This window comes from Triticum urartu, chromosome 3 (assembly GCF_003073215.2).
Source record: "Triticum urartu cultivar G1812 chromosome 3, Tu2.1, whole genome shotgun sequence".
Taxonomy (NCBI): Eukaryota; Viridiplantae; Streptophyta; class Magnoliopsida; order Poales; family Poaceae; genus Triticum; species Triticum urartu.
The window spans coordinates 733,891,736-733,913,838 of record NC_053024.1 but is presented as its reverse complement, the minus strand read 5'-3'; the positions used below and the strand labels follow the sequence as shown (position 1 = coordinate 733,913,838).

The window sequence follows — 22,103 nt, the reverse complement described above, 5'->3', positions numbered from 1 at the left end:
GCCGCCCACCTTGAGCGGGCCTATCCTCGCCGCCCTCACCGACAAGCATGAAGTTGTGATCTGCGGGCTTGGCAAGCCAGAGGGTGGGTGGATGGCACCAAGGTTTTGTGGGGAGCCGGTCCTAGATATCGCCTTCTGCAACGGCCATCTCTATTGCCTCATGCGAAATAGCAACGAGGTCGCCAAGTTCGAGGTCGGCTTGGACAAATATGGTGTGCCGATGTTCGGACATATTCAGTGGCTGGCCATACAAAATCATCATTACATGAAAAACCGCTTCTTTTGTAGCGTGGACGATCCGGATGTGCGTGCCATGTACATTGTTGAGCTACGTGGCAAACTTGCCATGGCAGTGAGGAGGATCTGGGGCCCACAGGCTATGGAGAGGAACTACTTCGGCCACTTTTTCTTGGTATTCGAGCTAGTTGATTCTAATGAGCACATAACAGGGACGCAATGCCTGTACAAGTGGAAAATGGTGTTGAACATGGGCGACCACGCCTTGTACCTAGGACCGACATGCTCCAAGGCGATGCACGTGCCGACGGACCAGCACGGCGGTCCACGAAGAAAGCACATCTACTATTTCCACCATAGATGTTACACACAAAAAGAACTTGTACCCTGTGACGCAAAGGAATTCTTCATGAGCTCCAACAAGAATGATTGTCGTGTATACTACAAGGAAGACGAAAGCTTTGGTAACTGGCAAACATCGGTAGGGTACTATGTGGTGGGTGGTGCTCACCCTCCCATGTGGCTTTTCCCATAGGATATTTAGCCATGTGTATTACGCTCCCGCTTCTCTTTTTCTTTTCTTTATCATGCTCTTGCTTTTATTCCTCAATAATAATGTTACGATGTAGTGTACTAGTATTCTATTATGTCCCCGACAACCATCATCCAACATCCAACTATTTTAATTAGGTTATAGCTTTATGCGCAACTCTTCAAAAACTGTCATGCTACTCAGCTAGTGGTTTGTAAAGTTTTGCTTCTGGTGCATGATGAGAAGTTGAGATCCACGCCGTAGAGTGCGTGACAACGACTTGGGATCACGTTAAAATATCTTTTTGTTGGTGTTGTTGTCTTCAAGAGGCTTTGTTAATCCGTTCTTTATCTTTTTTAGACTGGTTATAGTGGGGAGTAACTTAGACTAGTATCATGCACATGACACTAGACTAAGTTACTATCTTCATAGTGCAAAGTAACATACTAGTAGTGTCATATGTGGCTTCATTTATTAGCTTGTAGACTCGTCTTGTCTTGGGAAGCGCTATGTTACAGTAACATATTATGTTACTACTTCTCATTAACTACATGCCACATAAGCAAAAATTTCTCGAAGTGCGCTATGTTACTACCTAAATTACTCCCACTATGACTAGCCTTTAGTAGTTGTACTACTCTCATTAATTACTTAGCAAATCAAGGTAGATTATGATCTAGGTTTGGCAGCATGTACATTGAATTATGGTCAGCCAGAAAACTGGAATTTTGACCGAGTATAGACTCAGGTTTTGTCAAGAAGAAAAATAGTTTGCCTCTGTACTATGTTAAAAAAAACATACAACATTCAAGAAGGAAGAAAATGAGGCAAGCGACGGCATACCTATGAACATCACGGCTGCGTATCAAAGAGAAGATTAACGAAAAAGGGTTTCCCCCGCTTTGTATTACAAAGCAACCCTCTAATACAATCAACAATAGGAGCTGGGGCTGAAGCAGCACAATCACGCCTAAAAAAATGAAAAAGAAAAAAAAAGAAACAAATGCCGATAACGGCGGATCGACAAAAACGATGAAGCCTCGCGACCGCTGCGTCCACCGAAGATCGCCCACCAAGCTCCGAGACTCCGAAGCGCCGGTACCAATCAACACCTCTAAGAAGGGACGTGACGATGACGACGCTGGTGCCAACGGTTTCCCCCGGTACGCGGCGAGGAGAGAGGAAGGGTAGCCCCGACGCCCTCCAGGAAGGTCCGGCGGCACCCTCAGGCGCCACCACGTCGGTGTTGGCCAAGCCAAAAGGGATTTCTCCCGATCCCATCCTCCACCTCAGGCACTCCGGAGCTCGCCGCCAAACCGACCACCACCCTGCGCTAACACGGACACGAAGCTTCCCACGTTGTCTCACCACGGCACCGCGAAGATGGTCTGCACAAGGAAGAAGAGGAGCCGGGACTAGGGCATCAGCACCGTCGGCATACGGGAGGGTCCCACCTTCACCGTCCACGACGGTAGCCGACCTGACGCCAAAGCAGGAGCCTACCGGGCCCATGGCCCCACAGGCCCGGCAGCTCCCGCCTCCGCGCAGCAGCTGGCACGCCGTCGGCGTCACTGCCCCAGTCCAAGCCGCTCCCCAGCCTCTCCATACATAGGGCGTCGTTGTCGCACCGGAGCCGACCCGCAAGGACCCAGATGGGGCCCTACGGGCCCAAATCTGGGCCGGGGACGCGCCACCGGCCGCCCAGCACCATCAGATCGCCCCGCCGCAAAGAGGTGGCACCACCACGGCGAGCGCCCCCGGCCTCCGCCACCAGGACGCCGGACACCGGCCGAGCACCACCGCCGCCTCCCCCCACCCCGGGAAGGAGGAGCGCGCGGGGGTAAGGGATGGCCCGCCGCCGCCGACACCACCCGGCCCGATCCAGGGGCGACCGCCGGCGACGGCGGGGGGGGGGGCGGGGGGGGGGGGGGGGGGGGGGGGAGGACGGGGGGAAGGGGCGGACGAGGTGGATGGGGGCGCGCGCCGCCCCGGCCACCTCCCGGGGAGACAGCGGAGGCGGCGGGATGGGGAGGAGGGGAGAGGGAGGGCGGGAAGGGGCGCCCGCGCTGGGCGGCCGGCGGCGGCGGAAAGGGACTAGGGCCCGCCGGCGGCGGGGGAAACCCTAGCGGGAGCGGGGGAGAGGAGCGGGAGCCCAAAAAGAAGATTGCACCCCTCATCAAAGAAAAAAAAAGATTGCAGGCGACGACTAGCAAAACCTCGTTCGACTAGTGAGCCGGCCTGAAACAAACCTCGTCCGAACATGCTGCCGAGCGGAATTGATGCGCTGAAACAAACATGCTGCCGAGCGGAGTACTTCGCTCGCTCGCAAAACAAACAAGAAGAAGAAGAAGAAGAAGAAGAAGAAGAAGAAGAAGAAGAAGAAGTAAAAGACCCGTCCGGATTCCGGCATCAAACAAATATACGATTAGGTTTTTGTATACGTAGATGGAGGAACGAATTGTTTTTCTTTATTTTATGGGTGTGTTTAGGCACATCTAGATGTGCTTTAGTTATTGCACATTTAAATGAGTGAATTAAGCATAAAGAAGAAAAGAAAAAAAAACAAAAGAAAATACCCACACGAATTTTAACATAAGATCAATGATATAAGACTTAGATGTGCAATACTTATAGCACATCTAGATGTGCTTTAACAAAACTGTTATTTTATTTATATGGTCTCCGACTAGTATACAATATCTAAGTCCGATTCGATTCATGCCTGCATCAAACAAATACCTCCGGCCTTTACTCCCTGTGCTTCGCAACCTCTATTCGTGGTGGCGAGTACCTCATAAACCCCGCATAATATATCCTTCTACAATCGGATCAAGAAGCAGCCTAGCCGGAACACAGATGGAGGAGACGACGAAGGCAGCCGCCGGAGGCGATGCTGGCATCCAAGGGACCTCCCGGGCTGCCGTGGGGCGGTGGTCCAGGCTCCCCGACGACCTCCTCCGCCTAGTCCAGGGCAGGCTCTCCGGCACGATTGACTGCGCCCGCTTCGCCGCCGTGTGCACCTCGTGGCGAGCCATCGGGTCGACGACGCTCCCGCCACGCCTTCCGTGGCTGATCCTTGACCCGACTGGTGATGATTAGGCCAAGCACATGTGTTGCCTTGGAGGTGGCAACATCCTGCCACGGATCCCGTTCCCGACCGAGGCCGTTGGCAGGCACATCATTGGCAGCCACGGTGGTGGCTGGATCGTACTGTCCGATCCCCCGGCGCTTAGGATCATGAACCTCTTCTCTCATGCAGGGGTGACGCTTTCTACACAGCAAAAGGAGATTAGGATCTTGAGCCAGTTCACCGGTACCGACGTAGGGCCATCTAGGGTGGGAAGGTCAGCCTCTCATGCGCACGATGACACCAACGACAAGTTAATTCCGGTGAAGGTGATATTCTCCGAGCCACCCACCTTTAGCAGTTGCATCCTAGCCGCCATCACCAACCAGCATGATGTCGCGATTTGCGGGCTTGGCCAGCCAAGGTATGGATGGACAAGGCGAAGATTCAAGGGGGACAAGGTCGTGGATATCACATTTTGCAATGGCCATCTCTATTGCCACCTGGAACCTAGCAAATATCTTGTCAAGTGTGAGGTCAGCTTGACTGCATATGCTGTGGCGGGGTTCGGAGCTGTCCACTGGTTGGCCAAGCACAACCAATCATTAACGACCGAGACGGATGCCATGTACATTCTTGCGCTGCGTGGCAAGATTGTGATGGTGGTGAGAAGGACAATGATGGGGAGCGAACAACCGTGGCCATGCGAGCCTTTTTTCTCGGTGTTAGTACTCGTTGATGCTGATACAGATGGAGTGGGGACGCGTCACTCATACAAGTGGGAAGAGGTGAGAAGCTTAGGCAACCACGCCTTGTTCTTAGGGCCGACGTGTGCCAAGGCAATGCACGTGTCGATGAGTAAGCGTGACTGCCCACAAAGAAACCACATCTACTACATTCACAATCGATACTACACACAGAGAAGTTTGGTGCCTAAAGATGCCAAGGAGTTCTTTACGAGTTCCAACAAATATGGTTACGGTCGCCGTGTGTATTACAAGAAAGAAAAAAGGAATGACAATGGCGTGAATAAGATTACGTCGGTAGAGTACTATTTATCTGGCAGTGGACATCCTCCCATGTGGCTTTTGCCTCGGGATCTTTAGCCAAGTTATCTTGTTTTGGTGTTAGCTCTCCTATGTTATCCAACCTGTACATGTTTGGTCTTTTGTAATTTTTTTGAGTGTCCGTTTTTCATTAACTTAATTTTAATTCTGAAGTTATTTTTCATAGATTTACGATAGAAAATCAATCACTCACGCACCATGGAATCAATATTCATAATATATAAATTTAGTATTGTAGATGTTGATATTTATTCAATGTAAATTTGGTTAAACTTTGCGTAGTTTTACTTCAAACAATTTTTTTATTCAGAGTAAAAAGAAACGGAGGGAGTACGCTAGTCACTCGGATGCATGCATCATGTGTGATGCGAACACAATTAGCAGCTAGCCAATAGTTTATTTTTCTGTTGTGGAAATAAGCAGCTAGCTAGTGTTGGATCATTTCTTGCTTTCGATTACAGCGGGTGAATGTGATTGGCAATCCCTTCAGTTTCGCATGTGTATGGGCGTACTCCCTCCGTCCGTGAATAAGTGTACTTCTAACTTTTGTCCTAGGTCAAAGTTTTAAAACTTTGACCAACTTTATAGGGAAAAGTACTAGCATTTATGACACTAAATTAATATCACTAGATCTATCTTGAAATGTACTTTCATAGTATATTAATTTGATGTCATATATGTTATTACTCTTTTGTAAATAGTTGGTCAAAATTTTAAAACTTTGACTTAAAGACAAAAGCTAGAAGTACACTTATTCGTGAACGGAGGGAGTATATAGGAATGACAGGTGCACGTAAATAAGATTGGATCGGGTTTTCAATTGGTTGATGAATGGATTTGCTTTGGGGGATGAGAAAATAGATAAAGCACTCGACTATGGCTGAAGGATTCTCTGCAAGATGAAGGGTTCTCTGCATGATAAACCGCTCCATTGAGAAAATAGATAAACCGCTCCACGATTATAGAGAGTATGTTCTAATCTCGTGAGATGAAGGGTTCTCTGCATGATCTTTCCGAAGAAGAAATCAGTGTTGATGTGGTTAAAAGGGCAGATAATCCAATGGTTGATTGGGAAGCTCACTTGAGTATATACAACAAAAGCATACAAAAAGTGAGCTCGAACAGTACTTGAATGAAGAGTTGTACCCTCCAAAGAAAGATTTCGATATCCTGGAATTGTGGAAATAGAATGCACCCAACTATCTGGTCATGGATTGCATCGCTTGTGACATTCTAGCTATCCAAGCGTCAATGGTGGCGTCTGAGTCGGCATTCAGCACCAACGGAATAGTCATCAACGATCATAGAACCAGGCTGAAGAGCGACACTGCAGAGGCGTTGATTTGCCTCCAAGATTGCCTGAAATCTGCTGCTTTCAATCATTCAGACCCTATACCTACCACTAAGATTGACGATGAAGATTGCTTGGTAAGTTAGAAATAAGCAAGTCTCCATTTTCTGTACTGCGACAATTACTTTCTCATGTATTGTTTTTTGCCTCCGGTGTCCTACCAAGCAAGAAATACACTGAAGAAGTGCATGTCCGCATGTTGGCTAGCTGCATGTATGTTATTTGAACAAATGATCGGCATGAAAAAGCTTGATACAAGCTACATAATAAATTACTGCAACTTTGTTCTAATATTCAGTAGCAGTCTTCAGAGTAGCTGCCACTGACTCAGGAAAAGTTCAGGACTAAAATTTGATGTTCAGGAAAATCAAATTCAGCATGAAGCTGCCATTGACATGTCATTCATCGTAAAGTTCAGGCGAATCTGAATGTATGTTCAGGACTATGGAATCGGATGTTCAACCACATGATCAGGATGTGAAATCCAAAACCTGAATGTGATGTTCAAGTTAGCACTGATGTATGTTCACTGAAATTATGTTAGTTTTAAAACTGCTCGTTGCTGCATTTGAGGAACTGAATCTAACATTGTATCAAATGAACGGATGATTTGCTCGTTGTTGCAAATCTGAATGTACTTTTAACATTGTGCAGGACTGAAATCTGAATGTGAAGCTGATACAAAGCTAGCACTGAGCAAATCTGTACATTGTGTGCACATGGACAGTGAAATCTGTATGTATATAGCTAGTTTGCAAATTGCAAACTAAGCGTGCTTACCAGGACACAAAACTGACTCTACACACTAGTGAAAGCAGTTTTTTTTTGTTTATGAAGGGTACTAGTGAAACTAGGTAAACTGGTGTGGACGTCCGCATGTGGCCGCCCAGCATAGCAGGCAGTCAAAACGTGCGGACGCGGACGCTGCAACTGCATGATTTAGAATTGCGGACGTGGACGGGCCGCCAACGCGTCCGCCAGCATCCAGAGCTCCTCATAAATCCCAACAAGCCCACGCTCACCTTGGATATAATTAACTCTATCTATGCAGTATTTTTAAGCAACACTTTCTACTTACGTGTTTAATAATTCTCTAGTCAATTACCATGTTTTACCTTCAGTACACATTAGCAATGCGGACACGATGCTTTGGAATGTTTCGTGGTATTACTTGACATGATTTACCTTCAGTACAGATTAGCTTAGCTCATGTAATTATTGCATACACTAGCAACATATTTGAAGCATGCATGACACAAGACAAACACGCATTTAGACTGGATGATGCTATTTCCCGATCGTTCGGTTTACGTTGGCACACGATAAAACATAGAAATAAGTGTTTTGTTCTGTATCTCCTCAGTGTACTTCTATGTACTATTGCACGTAAGCGGTTGATTACTTTTTTTGTGTGTGAATACATACCTCGGCTGATTACTGATCCTTCAAATATCTTGTCTTTTTCTTCCATAGTGGTAATGTCTTGTTGAAATTTGGGATTCATTTCGAGCTACAACTGTTACGTACAGAGGCATGCAATGTTGGATTTGACATTGCGGAGTGGTATGATTGATCCTTCATAAGGTCGTATTTATGCAAGTTATGTAAATACTCGTCGAATACATTCGTCTGTACATATATGTAATTTATATGTAGATAATCTACATCTACACTACTATTAAACAATCGAATAAGAATTTTCTTATGTGTACCCCGCAATTAGACCCACAACACTACACAAACCAATCTGTACCGTACAATTAGGCCCACAAATCTTAATCTAACAGTCATTATTAATCTAATAGCATATTGGGGTGGAGTTAGCAATTCCCAATGGCTGACCATTATTCCGTCCATAGAGGAATATTCCACGCACTGCGCCCACAACTCCCCATACAACGCTCATTCCTCTATTTGGCTCGTGAAGTCGTGATGAAACCCTTCCTGTCTCCCTCTCTCGATCTGCGCCGCCGGCTCACTTCCCTCGATCTGCGCTCGGCTCTTCCACTGCGGCACATCAAGGGAAGAAGATGGGATTGGGGGGCGAGCGGCTGCGGAGCGCGGGCGGCCTGCGGCGGGCGAGGGCCTGCGGGGCGGCGAAGAGGGGATACTCCGGTGGGCTACCAGCGGCGACAGAGGCTTAGCGCCTGCTTCTTCTCCAGATGGTACGAACCGGCCCTTCTCCCACCTTGTATCTTTGCAGCTTGTCCCTTCTTTCCGACCTAGCCGAGAGAGAGATAGAGAGGATATTGAGATGGCATTTATGGCTTTTTTTAATTAATTTTGTATCTCTGTGTTGTTCAAACAACCTGGGCTCACACCTGACTGCCATAAGAGCAAGCTGAAAGTGGTGTACAAGAAGTACTCCAGCGAGAAGCTGGGATGAGTCTTCCTGCGCACGGCTGTAATCGACTTCTGCAAATAATATACAGTTGCTATACTATTAGTTTACAATAAAACATGTCCAACCAGCTTAAATCTAGCAATACTTATCTGGAATGGAACAACGTGTCTAGCCAACTTAACATATTCTTTTAATTCTACATCTCCAACTAGAAAGCAATCTTTTGCTGGGAAATCAGTTGTAAATTAAATTAATAACCAGGAAACTGTCTCTTCTTGGAATATTATGATAAAATCAACAATTTTAATGATGGAGATCTGCTTCAGTTGTATGCTCTCTTGTAGCAAGGTGCTGGATGGTTTATCTTTGATGTGCTTGGTTATGTCTTAAGGTTCAAACGAAAGAAGTACTGAAACTCTGAAAGTCTGTTCTGTCCATGCCACCAAACTACGAGAGATTTTGTGCAACTAATGGATAGTTTCGTTTTTAGATCAAAAGTATTTCCTCCAATACTTGTTCAACTACTTCGGACTGGAATTAATGTAGCTCTTTTGGTTCCCTTATTTTTTTTCAGGTTCATCGCCAACTCACTGCTGCTCATAGAGGTGAGTCAAAGGCTGTAACAATCTCTGTCATTATTTTGCTGCTCAGATAGGAGTTCGAGAAATCATGAATTACCTGACAGATAATGCAACCAAAACACAGGAAGAGAAACATATATGGTGGATGATGTCTATCATGCTTTTGCAGGTAGTAGTATGCATCCACACAATTCAAATTCATGTTCTGGAAGGATATTGTCCAACTAATCATGTATTAATTTTATAGTTAAATTTGTTGTTTTACTTCTATCCTAACTGAGTTCTAATAATCAATATATGATTCTGCTACAGACTTCCAAGGACAGTTACAACAATTCTGGAGCATGTATTGTCCTCAGTCCTCCTGATTTTGCTACCGTCATTTCCATAGTATTCAAGATGTAAAACCTCGACCTGTGGTATGTGATTAATATTGTGTTCCTAATCTTGAAAAGTTTATGTCATGAATAGTACTTGATTCTATCATGTTTGTGTAGTATCAATTATTTTTGCTGGAAGACTACCGTGAGGCGTATCATTTTAGTATGGTACTTGTATCTTAGGGTATGGGAAATAATTGTACTAAACTATTTTTTCCGTGTGACTTACAGGAAGTAATTGTTTCCGATGAAGAGTTAAATCTAGCGCCATGGATGACAACAATTCAGGCTTTTAACTAAATATTTTGTCATGTTCGCAATCGGCTGGTTCATTTAACCTGATATGTATCCACATAACCATCAGGTAAAATATTTCATCAAGTAATTAGTGGAAATATTGAATATGGAGAGTCAGCATCACAGTTCGGAGGGAGCTTCATTTCTCAAACTTTCTGGAGCAGATATTCTTGGTCATTTTCGAAGGATGGGTGCTGGACTTGGCACATTTCCCTGAGAGGATTGTTCCGGCAGTAAATAGTGGTTTTTGATAGAATTATGTATTTGTATTTGGCAGTGCCTCACGTACGATCAAAGCTGGTCCGATTTGGTACGATAGCGCAATCCACTGTGAATCCACCTTGAGCCAGCGTTGATCAACGGTGGCCATACTACTTCGTACAGAAATCGTACAAATTCTGTCGTACGTGAAGCAATGCTCATTTGTATTACGCCCTGCTACCAATTTTGATTCTTGTTCTCTGGTAATCTACAGAACATGAATTCTAACTGTGTCCAACCATAAGGGCAGGACGCATCCCTCATTTTGTCATGTATTTGTTTTTCTCTTGAGTTTCTATGAAAGAGATAGTTGTTAGGCTCCGTAAAACCAATAGAAAGTATGAAACAATGAAACATCCGGATGCTGTTACCTTTTTCCTAAATTAGTCCTTTCAAGTTGAAACCCTTCCTCACTTTGGAATGCTTCTAGCCCATTTGATCATTGCATTGTCTCTATTATCCGTCTTCTCTGCTTCTTTGGTAAAGCTCACCCAGCTGGCGCTAGCACATGCCGATTTCCATCTGCATGTACCAGTAGGAGAGGTGAGTGGTGCCGTGGGTTGAGGAAAATGATGTACAAGGGGAAGTCAAGGAAAGAGGTGTTGCCCCAAAGGATCTCATCAAGCGTAGGCGCGAGCGTGCACTTGAAAGGGATGAGGCGGTGGAGGGGTGTCGTTATTGTATACAAGACATGACTTCAAATATAGGAGACGTGCATTGCACGTGCAAACTTACTAGTGGTTGTAACACAAAGAAAATATGACTTGGTACATTAGTAGTATCAATTTTTGCCACAGAAATATTTCATATTTAATTTGCAAGCATCGAAACTTTGGAAGTAATGGAGAATCATTTTTTTAGAAGATTTAGAGAAACATCCTTCGCGGACAATATTTTTTTTTTTGAGAAATGCGGACAGACTATTATAGTAGTAGGAAACTCCCTCGAAAAACAAGTAGGAAAACGAACGGATGCAACGGGCTGCGCTAAACCTTGATAGTCTGTGAAAGCCCGTTCTAGTCCTCATGCGCGATCGTGGCCCGTTAGGTTATCTCATCCTGCAACTCGTACCATAGATCGAGGATGGAGGATTTTCTCAAAAAAAAAAAAGATCCAGCATCCCCAACGATCTCCTCAACATAATCTACCCCGGCTTCGTCGCTGGTCCGGTGGACCGTGTCCGCTTTGCGGCCGTGTGCACATCGTGGCACGCCGTCACGTCAAGGCACCCTCCATGCCACGTCCTCCCATGACTGATCCTCGACCCGAGCGGCCGCGACAAGGCGAAGTACTAGCGTTCCCTCCAAGCTGGCGTTGTCCTGCAAAGCTTCCCTGATCCCAAGCAAGGCCATCGGCACACGCTTTGTTGGCACCCACGACGGCGGCTGGGGCGTCGCCTCCTGGGGCTGGGACCGATTGAGGATCGTGAACCTATTCACCGGTGCCGAGAGCTTCGACAACCAGTTTGTCCCGCTTAAGGTAATAATCTCCTCGACACCCACGTCGCGCCACTGTATATATCCTCGCTGCCATCACCTACAACTATGAACTTGTGATTTGCACGCTTGGCCAACAATGCATGTATGTATGCCCCAAAGCTTTCGTCGGACGGAAAGCTGGATATTGCCTTCTGCAATAGTCAACTTTTCTGCCTCATGTCAGTTACCAAGAAGATCGTCATGTTTGAGGCCATCTTGGATGAACGTGCTGTGCTTGTGTTCAGTCCCGGCCGGCTTCATATACAGAACAAGCACAGCACAGCACGTTCCATTCCTCTCCGCTTCGCCAGCGGGTTCCAGCAAGCAAACCCCGTGCAGAGCTCTGATTCACTGGTCGGTTGAACGAGCTAGGGATCTCGTTGCGGCAGGCGGTGGTCGGCATGGCATGGATCATGCTGGCCCCTTGGTGCTGTCGGCGGCAAGGGTGGTCGTGGTAGCGCCTGGGTAGGCTCAGATGGATGCAACCGGTGGTGGTGATCATGTGTGCTTGGGGCCAGATCCGGCTACCCCAATTTTACTCATTCCAGTGATGTTGCGGTACTCGGTGTTGGTGTCCCTTTTTCAGGCGTGGGGCAGTGACACGGCCACATGGCTGCGTGCTGCAGCTCACAGTGTGGCATTGTGTTGCATGTTGCATAAAGGTTGGGCGGTTATGAGGCAGGCCCGCTCTGGCCGGCGGCGACGACTCCTGGTTGCTGGGCAAGGCAGGTGGTGGGCACAATTAATGGAGGCATGTGGTCATGGTGGTTGTGTAGCGGGGAGGTGCACAGCCATGGTGACGGCTCAGTGGGTGTAGTGGTCATGCTGGCGTGGTGGTGCTGCGGGTGCCCCGTAGTAGAGACTTGTGGTTGGCCTCAACGTGTTGGCTTAGCAGGGTGCCAACTTCGGTGGTGGGGTTTTGTTGGCATCTCTTTGCTCATTCCTCTATGCTTTGGTGTGGTTGTGTAGTCCTTCTGCTCTGATCTTGTATGGTTCGTCATTTCATTGATTAATATGATTAGAGTCACGGCTCCGTCTTGCAGGTTCATAGCGGTTAGGCTTCCTCACAGGGCCTGCGAAAGTGGTGAGTTATTAGACTATGCGCGAGGATTGGATTTGCTCGTGGGTGTCCTTTGCATCCTTAGGAGGCATTACCGAAGAGATCTTCTCTCATCACTGGGCCATGCACGATCGGAGTATAAGTGGGGTGGTTGTGTGCTGGTTTGGGCAAAAGCTCTATGGTCAAACGGGGGTCAACACTGGCGATGACGACATCATTGGGACTCGTTTCCCTTCTTGAAAGAGTTACCAAAATCCTCACTCACAATCGCTCTGGGTAGAAGCCACATTTGGAGGTGGTGGCCTATTTTGAGCAATGTTGGGGTTGTGCTGTTTTTTTTCTTGTTCCATGTGGTTTTCGGCCTAGTTTCCCTTCATAAACCGGGACACTATATTTTTGCCTTTTCCTATCTTGATAGAATGGGCAGAGCTCCTGCCGTGCATCATGAAAGATAAAGAAAACACCAACAGGGTTAGTCCATGTTTGTCTTGTTTAAATCTACTATAAACAATGTTAGAGCTTCGGTGTCCCTTGCTAAATAAGTACTCCCTCCGTAAACAAATATAAGAGTGTTTAGATCACTAAAGTAGTAATTTAAATGCTCTTATATTTCTTTACAGAGGGAGTAGCTATTTGGATATTGCCTTCTGCAATAGTCAACTTTCCTGCCTCATGTCAGTTACCAAGAAGATCGTCATGTTTGAGGCCATCTTGGATGAACGTGCTGTGCTTGTGTTCAGTCCCGGCCGGCTTCATATACAAAACAAGCACATCACAGCACGTTCCATTCCTCTCCGCTTCGCCAGCGGGTTCCAGCAAGCAAACCCCGCGCAGAGCTCTGATTCACTGGTCGGTTGAACGAGCTAGGGATCTCGTTGCGGCAGGCGGTGGTCGGCATGGCATGGATCATGCTGGCCCCTTGGTGCTGTCGGCGGCAAGGGTGGTCGTGGTAGGGCCTGGGTAGGCTTAGATGGATGCAACCGGCCGGTGGTGGCGATCATGTGTGCTTGGGGCCAGATCCGGCTACCCTATTTTACTCATTCCAGTGATGTTGCGGTAATCGGTGTTGGTGTCCCTTTTTCAGGCGTGGGGCAGTGGCGCTGCCACACGGCTGCGTGCTGCAGCTCACCGTGTGGCATTGTGTTGCATGTTGCATGAAGGTTGGCCGGTTATGAGGCAGGCCCACTCTGGGCCCGCGGCTGCGGCTCTTGGTTGTTGGGCATGGCAGGTGGTGGGCACAATTAATGGAGGCATGTGGTCATGGTGGTTGTGTAGCGGGGAGGTGCACAGCCATGGTGACGGCTCAGTGGGTGTAGTGGTCATGCTGGCGTGGTGGTACGGCGGGTGCCGTACTAGGGACTTGTGGTTGGCCTCAACGTGTTGGCTTAGCAGGGTGCCAGCTTCGGTGGTGGGGTTTTGTTGGCATCTCTTTGGTCATTCCTCTATGCTTTGGTGTGGTTGTGTAGTCCTTCTGCTCTCATCTTGTATGGTTCGTCATTTCATCTACTATATCTAAATAGGAGCACCCCACTACCTGATTTCTCTTAACATGCAGGCTATCCACATCATCTTGCCATGTCATCAGTTCTCCACCCATGGAACCGTACGTGAGACATGCAGCCTATCCCATCTTAACCAACGCGATCATAATCTCCAATAGACCACGCATGCAAGATAATCTACTATATCTAAATAGGAGCACCCCATTACCTGATTTCTCTTAACATGCGGGCTATCCACATCATCTTGCCATGTCATCAGTTCTCCACCCATGGAACCGTACGTGAGACATGCAGCCTATCCCATCTTAACCAACGCGATCATAATCTCCAATAGACCACGCATGCAAGATACATGCAAACAATCAATATACGCATGCAGTCGTTTCATGGACAGACATCAATGTACAATCGTAAAGTATCTTGCTAGCTATTAACACTGGGTTCAGGAACAAAGAATGTAGTGGGTAAAAAACAATTAATCTGAAAAATTTCGGCACTGTTTAGCTGCATATTAAACGATGGAGTTGGTAGCACACAAAACATCAGATCCATATAGTACATAGCATAAGCAACAGAGCAGCACATTATCCAAATAGTTCCTTTACGCATACACAGCACAGGGAACAAATAAACAAAACAGCTAGCAGTGCTAGTCAAATTCAACCCACGTTGCTACCAAATCGGATGTTATCATCACAGATCATAACCAATCTAGTGCCTGAAACGTCCTTTAGTTATGCAAAATTGAAAATTCTCTTTGTTGCTGTGCCGGAATGTAATGGATAGTAACTACTTGAATTGTATTTTGGCTGATGATGATCCCCATTTGTTATGCCTGAATGGCAGTGTAGCCATGTTTCGCCTCCTAGTTTGCTTCCCTTGCATTTGAACAAACTGTATTTTTCACCGCACAGCACATAACTGTCCGACGTCCTTCATTGCCTTCCTGAAACGTTAATTAGCAGAAAACGGGTTAACACGCAGGCAAAACTTATTACCAGTACAAAATGGAAAAACGAAGGAATTTAAGTCTTACTTGTTGGCTCAGGTAAATATTTTTTTACAAACGTGCTCAATCTTTTGCCAGTTTGGATGTCCGACTGTTTGGCAGGACTCCATGAACTCATCATCCAAGTATGCTAGACGAAGCCCCTCGAGAGACTGGGGCAGTGTTGGAAGCGACCGGACATTCGGGCATGAACTAACCACCAGTTCCCTGAGTGATGTGAGGTGCTCCATGTTTCCTGGTAAGGCGTCCCAGCTGCAGTTCCAAAGCTTTAGCACATGAACATGTGGGAAAGACTCAACAAGCTGAGGAGCAGGCCCCAGTTGTCCCCAATCCCACAACACAAGTTCTTGCAGGCAGCCGTACTGCTTACCCACCATCCAATCTGGGTACCTCGTACCTTGATAGTTCCATATTTCCAGTTTTTTAAGTCCTAGGGGAGGGCACAGGCCCTCAAGTACCTCTGCGTCAACTTCTCGACTGCACCTATTGGAAGCATTACGACTCCACCGCAGTTCCAATTCAGTGAGCCGTTCCTTGGCAGCTAGATTGGCTTCAAGAGCTTCCTCCTTGCTTCTAACATTTTCAAGGCCCTTGATGTGCAGGTAGCCACGAAGCTTGTTTAGGTCCCTCAGCTGTTTTATATCATAACCTTCTTGTAGGTTGCTTACTTCGAAGTCTCTTAGAGTGTGGAGTGATATAAGCCCGCCTATGTTAGGAAGTTGCTTGTCGTAGAACCGAGATGTTATGTACCGCAAGTGGACATGAACACCAAAGTTAAACTCCTTAACATAGCCATCGCCAAAATCTAGGAGCTGGATATGCTGAAGTTTACGTATTGTGCTTGGTAAAATTACCTTCGGATAGCCATAGTTGCTTATCCTAAAAGCAAGATAGCGTAGGCGCTTTAGCTGACTAATGGATTCTGGGACCGAGAACTTGTTGCATACCTTGATCTTGATTGCAACATGTTCCTGGCTGAAAGCAATCGCAAGCACCCGCAATTTCAGCAGCCTCTTGCATATACTCTCAATCACTCTTTCCTCAACTAGTGTATCCTCTTCAACACCATAAACAATGAGAGTACACAAATTTTCCAATCCAAGGACCTTCCCGGTAATCAACTTTGTATCATATTTCTCAACAAAGAGATGCTGGACATCTCGAGGGACATCTCCGTTCCATCCTTCTCCTCCTTGGCTACCTGCATTTTCGATTCTGAAGCAATTTCGAGCGACCTTGTCTAATAAACCATGCACCACATCATGAATTGTGAAACAACCAATCTTATCCCAAGTTTGTTCTGGTTGTAGAAATGAGCATGACACTAACTCTTGAATGTAGCCCTCAGCCACATCTTCCATGTCCTCTGTTGCACAACTCGTCTTTACAAACCCTTGCGCCATCCACAAAGCAACTAACTGATTCCTTCTCAACTTGCATCTTCTGGGGAAAATACTGCAGTATTCTAAGCATCGCCTGATGTCTGGATTAAGCCGCTGATATATAGACCAAATAGAACGCATCGTCTCATTCAATTTGTGAACCTTTGCATTCAACATGTCAAGCTTTGCAGTATTTTTCCAAAAACTGTTATATGGGGTTGTCTCTGCCACTGTAACTGCAGTGACATTCTCCTGCAAGAAGCAAAATTTCAAATGAGTATGCCATTAACGTATCTGTTCTATTTAATAGAGATATATGGAATTTATCACTATATCAATAGTTACAGGAACCAAGCGGCAAGCTTGGTAAGTTATAGGTCGTTTAGATGAGAACTCACCTCCGAGCTTGCCGCTCCTGGCGTGTTAGGCGTATCTTGACGAAGTCCATTTGGAGCATGTTCGGCCTATACAAATAACCAATAGGCATATTATCTTATTTATTACTGGCTCCGAGCAACAAAAGTGATCAAGGTGTACAAAAGCTCTCAAGAATAAGTTTTGTGGGAGGGATGCCACGAGAGTGATTGTACCTGGTGTGAGAGTGATCGTACCTGATGTGAAGTAATCACACCAGTTTTGATATATCCGTCAATGGTTTCTGTTTCAGCAAGTCTATTGATTACATATTGCGTATCTGGTCTCTTCGCCGGGTTGAAGTTGGTGCACTCTATTCCTATCTCAGCACATACTCGAACCTGTTCCAGCTGTACATTGCTCTGTGATTTCCCCATCACGTTACTCCAACTTCCAACAACCTACAAATTGAATTTGTGAGTTACGAAAAGAAGCACCATTATTTTAAATGTGATATATATGATGTTAACAGCTTACACAAAACCACATCAACTAAGACTTCAAACTAACAATAAATTTCACATATCGGAACATACCACGTATCAATTCAATAAAGAAGAAAGAAGCATCCAAATTCAGGTTGGAGATAAATTGGACACGGATGATGAGATTGTACAACCATTCTCCAACAGAAAAAAGCTTTTCATTTTTTTGTTCCATTTGTAAATCTCGGTCTTATCTTGATGCTCGTAAAGTCAAAAATATATGTTGTTTGATCCTTACGCATCCATTTTTTTCCGCCGTTCAATTTGTTACCAAGAATTATATTAGGCAGTATAAAGGTAGATTCGGTCATGGAACATTGATTTGTTACAAGTCACATGTTGAACCATGTTTTTGAAAACACACCACATCAAACTAAATTTTACAGCTGAAATTATGATTTCACTCTGATTTAACTTGCCAATTTTTGGGATTGTGAGGTGCTAAATAATGGCGTAACATGAAAATACATGAGATGTAGTTCAACATGTCTTTCTAACCACCTTTTTTTAAAGACTAACCACCTCTTTTTGAAGTGTGGCAGAGTTGTGCGTGCCCTCCATCCAGCGGAGGTTCAAACCATAACTTTCATATTTATAAGGTTGTAGATCTCATACATAAAAAATATATTTTACGATCTCGTATGTATAAAAATGATGTAGAATCTCTATGTCTTTCACTCATAACGTATAGTCCATGTGGATTTATTGCTAAAAATGAAAGACAATAATATTATGCTGCATGTAAAAGAGAATATAGTAATGCATTGGTTTTGAAGTACAACCTTTATTTTCGAAATAAGACTTAAATTGTTCTTACATTGTCAACAGCGTGGTACCCCTTCTTTCCAGTCAGTATCTCTATGATTATTACACCGAGACTGTAGATATCAAACTGGTACGTGATTACACCGTTACCAAATTCTGGTGCCAAATATCCCCTATATCAAATATATATCCGTGTGATTGATCAATGACAAAGATACTACAGTCTAAGTATAAAGCTTAGTGGAAATAAAGTTTGAACTTTAAAGGGGCTTAGAAAACTTACAATGTTCCGGCTATGTTCTCGGTAATAACCCGGCTTTGCATTTCACCAAAGCACCTCGATAGACCGAAATCAGCAATTTTTGCCACCAAATTATCATCCAACAATATATTTGCCGGCTTTAGATCTAAGTGGACAATATTTTTCTGATGAAGATAGTGTAATCCCTGACAAACTCCTTCAATAATATGATATCTGTCTCTCCACGGAAGTCCGCTAGATGTATCTACAAAGGGGAAAGAATAAAGGAAGTTCAGTATTATGTGAAATACTTCAAGTCCTTATGTTCAATTGTACAAAGAGTGTACGACATGGTGAGTACTATATGGATACCCAACCAAACAAACTTTAACAGTGGAAACAAAGGTTAAAATAAAACCAGTACATAGTACATAATCCTACCAGTGATATACTCATGCAGACTCCCTTTAGGAAGATACTCGAAGCAGAGCAACCTTTGTTGTACATCTGCCATGACGAATTTTCCATCGTACTTCTCCATACTCCCTTGTGTGTCAGCACAATATCCCAGAAACCGTACTACATTTTTGTGCTTGACCATCATGAGACATTCAACTTCTCGCTGGAACTCCTTCTCGTACATATACGTATTGGACATCCTCTTCACGGCCACAGTCCTGTTCTCAAGCTTTCCCTGCAGCGCAGAGATGCATTATGAGCAACAACTTCAGCTTTCAGATGAACTTTCATTGAGACCAGGCCAGCTCAAAGTTACCGTACCTTATAAACCACCGCAAATCCACCTCTACCAATTTCCTGCTCATCAGAGAAATCACCTGTGATTTCTTCCAGGAGCGACAGTGGCAGAGCCTTGGGCTCTGCCGTTTCATCACATAGCATGCACTCCAGGTCCCTTGGTGTAATACCACTAGAACGACGATCCATTTGCAGCTACACGCCGGGGTACCCTGAAAAAAGAACAAGTGCATCATTTGGGATAATCATGCGAATCATAAATACACAATGCACACACCTCTGTTTTTTGCAACAGAAAGCAGCAACAGTTCTATTGATTCAGATCTTGTTTGGACTTTGGGTACTAAAGCTGATTAGGTCCATCCAGATGAGCAGGGGGTTTGAACTCAAATGTCCTCTAACAAAGACACAGTAATTAAACTGGATCCAGGCATGGACACGAATTGTTTGCTTGTCAGAATTGCTTGCATGATGAGCAATTCAGAGCCGTGTTGTGGAGAGAGCAAGAGAGATCTTGCTTTCATTCTCTTTATAGGAAAGAAAACTTGGAACTCTCAAGTATACTAGACTACTATATGCAATTATTGACATTTCTCTAGTAGCCCAAGAGCCTCTCACATGCATCACCCACTCACTGCAACCATTACCGTTACTGTTATTTTGCAGTCATTATTATTACTGTTACTAAGAGGGCATGTCCAAGAAAATTTCCAACCTTTTTCAAAAAATAAATCCTTGTAAGCTGCTCTGAGGAATGTGAGCAGCTCAACTCACTATGACAGGCACACTGTGAGGAGTAAACTGGAATGAACATGAATGTTTCGTTATGGAAAGCACAGTGATGAACAAATAAGATGTGTACTACTACAGCCCAGCAGCATACAGTTTCTGAGCTTCTTGATTAAGTTGTCAGTGTACACTAGTCAATTGTTTGCTTAAATTTATAAGGTTTATAAGTTCTTCGAGTAAAAAAGAATGAACATGAACTGATGGGCCTCTGTTGCAAATAATACAGCCAACAGCATTCAGGTTCTCGGCTTCCTCGACAGATACTGTTGCAATTTCGATTGGTAGAAAACAAGCACTCAAATAACCTCCCTGTATGCAGGTGACTGAATCAGGAGAACAAATTGGATCTGGAACAAATTAGAAGAAACACGCAAGACTCCTATTTGTTTGGGTACTAAAAGCTGATTCAGTCCATTAGGATGATTTGAACTTAAATCCTATCTAACCGTTGTGAGCAACATGAATCTGTTGTTTGCTAATTTCCTCTCATTCTGAAACATTATGGACATGTTTTTGCTCTTGGAATATTAGAGAAATGTCCATAACTGTTTATTGTAGCCTACCAGTTACAGTTCAGAGTTCATGAATCAGCGAAGATGTGGAAGCTAGTAGTAGTAGTAAATAACTCCAGATACATATAAGCGTCAGCTATACTGTTTGCTTGACAGCACAGTAGCTCCTTTCCTCTCACGATTAGCAAAAGAAACACACAGATCGCCTCCCTGCATACAGGCATTGACTGAATCTGGAGAACAAACTGGATCTGGAGAAGATCCTGGGTCTAGAAAAAAAGAATCTGCAGAAGCTCGTCTCGAAGAAATAATTAATTACCTGGCAAGCTTGAGCCTGATGTATGGAGAAGACCGGATAGGGGACGGATCATCTATTCATCTGTCCGTCTTGCGGAAGTTCCTTGGCGAATCCCTGGTTTCAATTTGCACACAGAGCTTGGGCGACGGATCATCTATTCATCTGTCGAGCTGATGTAGGGAAAAGATCTGATAGGGGACATCCTTTTCTATAGAGGTGAAGAGGAGATCTAGGAGGAAGAAGATGGCAAGAAGCAGCTCTGTCCGCAATAATGGAGGAGGGGGAAGCTGGCAAGAAGCAGCCTGATCTGTCCGTAATAATGGAGGAGGGGGAAGCTGGCATGAAGCAGCCTCTGCGCGCAGTAATGGAGGAGGGAGAAGATGGCCAGGTCCGTAGTAACGGAGGACGGAGAAGATGGCAAGAGCAGCGTCTCGGCACTGAACAGTTTACCTACTCCCTTTGGTGTGTATATATATATGAGAGATGCTACACACACACACACGGAGGGTTTACTTGGTTTTACGGGTGGTTAGGATATGATTGGCTTAGATTTGATAGAGTGAGGCGGGCCCAACACTTAAAATTGGGCCAAGTAGGTGGATTTGGCAGTGTATATCCCGCTCTCTGTGTGTTTCCACACGATGTTGTCTTCGGAGTGCGCCTCAAGATGGAAATCGCGGATGGTGGTCCAAAGCTCAATAAATTGTTAAAGATGTTCGAAAGTGAAGCTGGAAGTGACCTTGATCTTGCGAACCCAAGCATCATCCTGGAGGGCTTCCCGAAGTTTCCAAGTCTTCCGAGAGGAAGCGTCGTAGATAAGTGGTGCGATGTCTCTTGGCTTTTGGTCCCGCACCCAAGGGGAGTCCCAGAAGGGCGTGCGCGCACCGTTGCCAATAGTTATGGTCGTTGAAGCATAGAAGAGATTTTTGTCCATCTCGTCGCACGGGTTGCCGGTCCCAACCCATAGCTTGGTGGGCTCCTTCCATTCGAACCAAAGCCAACGCAAACGAAGAGCCCTTGCAATTTTCTCCGTGTTTAGCACCCCAAGACCTCCATATTCGACTGGCCGACATACGGATTCCCAATTAACTTTGCACTTCGCGCCGGTAGTCTTATCTGTTCCCGCCCAAAGGAAAGCTCTCTCAAGCTTGTTGACATTGTGGAGGATGCTCGGTGGAACGACCAGTGGGATGATGAAGTAGATGGCTTGTGAGAATAGCACAGACTTGACAAGGGCAGCCCGACCAATGGCAGTGATATTTTGCCCGTCCCATGGTAACGAAGGACGGAGAAGA

The 22,103-nt window shown here is 45.4% G+C and overlaps 1 protein-coding gene and 1 long non-coding RNA gene across 3 annotated transcripts; one reads left to right on the top strand and one right to left on the bottom strand.

Moving 5' to 3' along the window:
• The first annotated feature begins 8,139 nt into the window (after positions 1–8,139).
• LOC125549518 lies at positions 8,140–10,301 on the top strand. Its single transcript, XR_007301368.1, has 6 exons — positions 8,140–8,419; positions 9,173–9,203; positions 9,304–9,348; positions 9,492–9,598; positions 9,791–9,923; positions 10,021–10,301. It is a non-coding gene; the product is annotated as an uncharacterized LOC125549518 (long non-coding RNA).
• A 4,384-nt stretch (positions 10,302–14,685) lies between these two features.
• LOC125546299 lies at positions 14,686–21,237 on the bottom strand. Of its 2 annotated transcripts, none has more exons than XM_048710520.1 (9): positions 20,830–21,237; positions 19,234–19,421; positions 18,895–19,147; positions 18,496–18,718; positions 18,265–18,385; positions 17,139–17,363; positions 16,947–17,012; positions 15,194–16,800; positions 14,686–15,103 (listed from the first exon to the last, which is right to left on the bottom strand). In XM_048710520.1, exons 2-8 carry the CDS (start codon positions 19,396–19,398, stop codon positions 15,202–15,204), a joined length of 2,652 nt encoding a protein of 883 aa, XP_048566477.1. In that variant the 5' UTR covers positions 19,399–19,421; positions 20,830–21,237; the 3' UTR covers positions 14,686–15,103; positions 15,194–15,201. The 2 variants fall into 2 exon arrangements, with proteins under 2 accessions (XP_048566477.1, XP_048566478.1); XM_048710521.1 differs by having other exon boundaries at positions 17,160–17,363.
• Between the last annotated feature and the right edge of the window lie 866 nt (positions 21,238–22,103).

What these genes read in the sequence shown, in the direction of transcription:
- LOC125546299 (XM_048710520.1), bottom strand. Translation starts at nt 19,398, where the DNA reads ATGGATCGTCGTTCTAGTGGTATTACACCAAGGGACCTGGAGTGCATG. An exon ending in GAGAACATAGCCGGAACATT is followed by an intron (nt 18,386 to 18,495) that starts GTAAGTTTTCTA and finishes TATTTGATATAG; the next exon opens with GGGATATTTGGCACCAGAAT. An exon ending in TACGATCACTCTCACACCAG is followed by an intron (nt 17,013 to 17,138) that starts GTACAATCACTC and finishes TTATTTGTATAG; the next exon opens with GCCGAACATGCTCCAAATGG.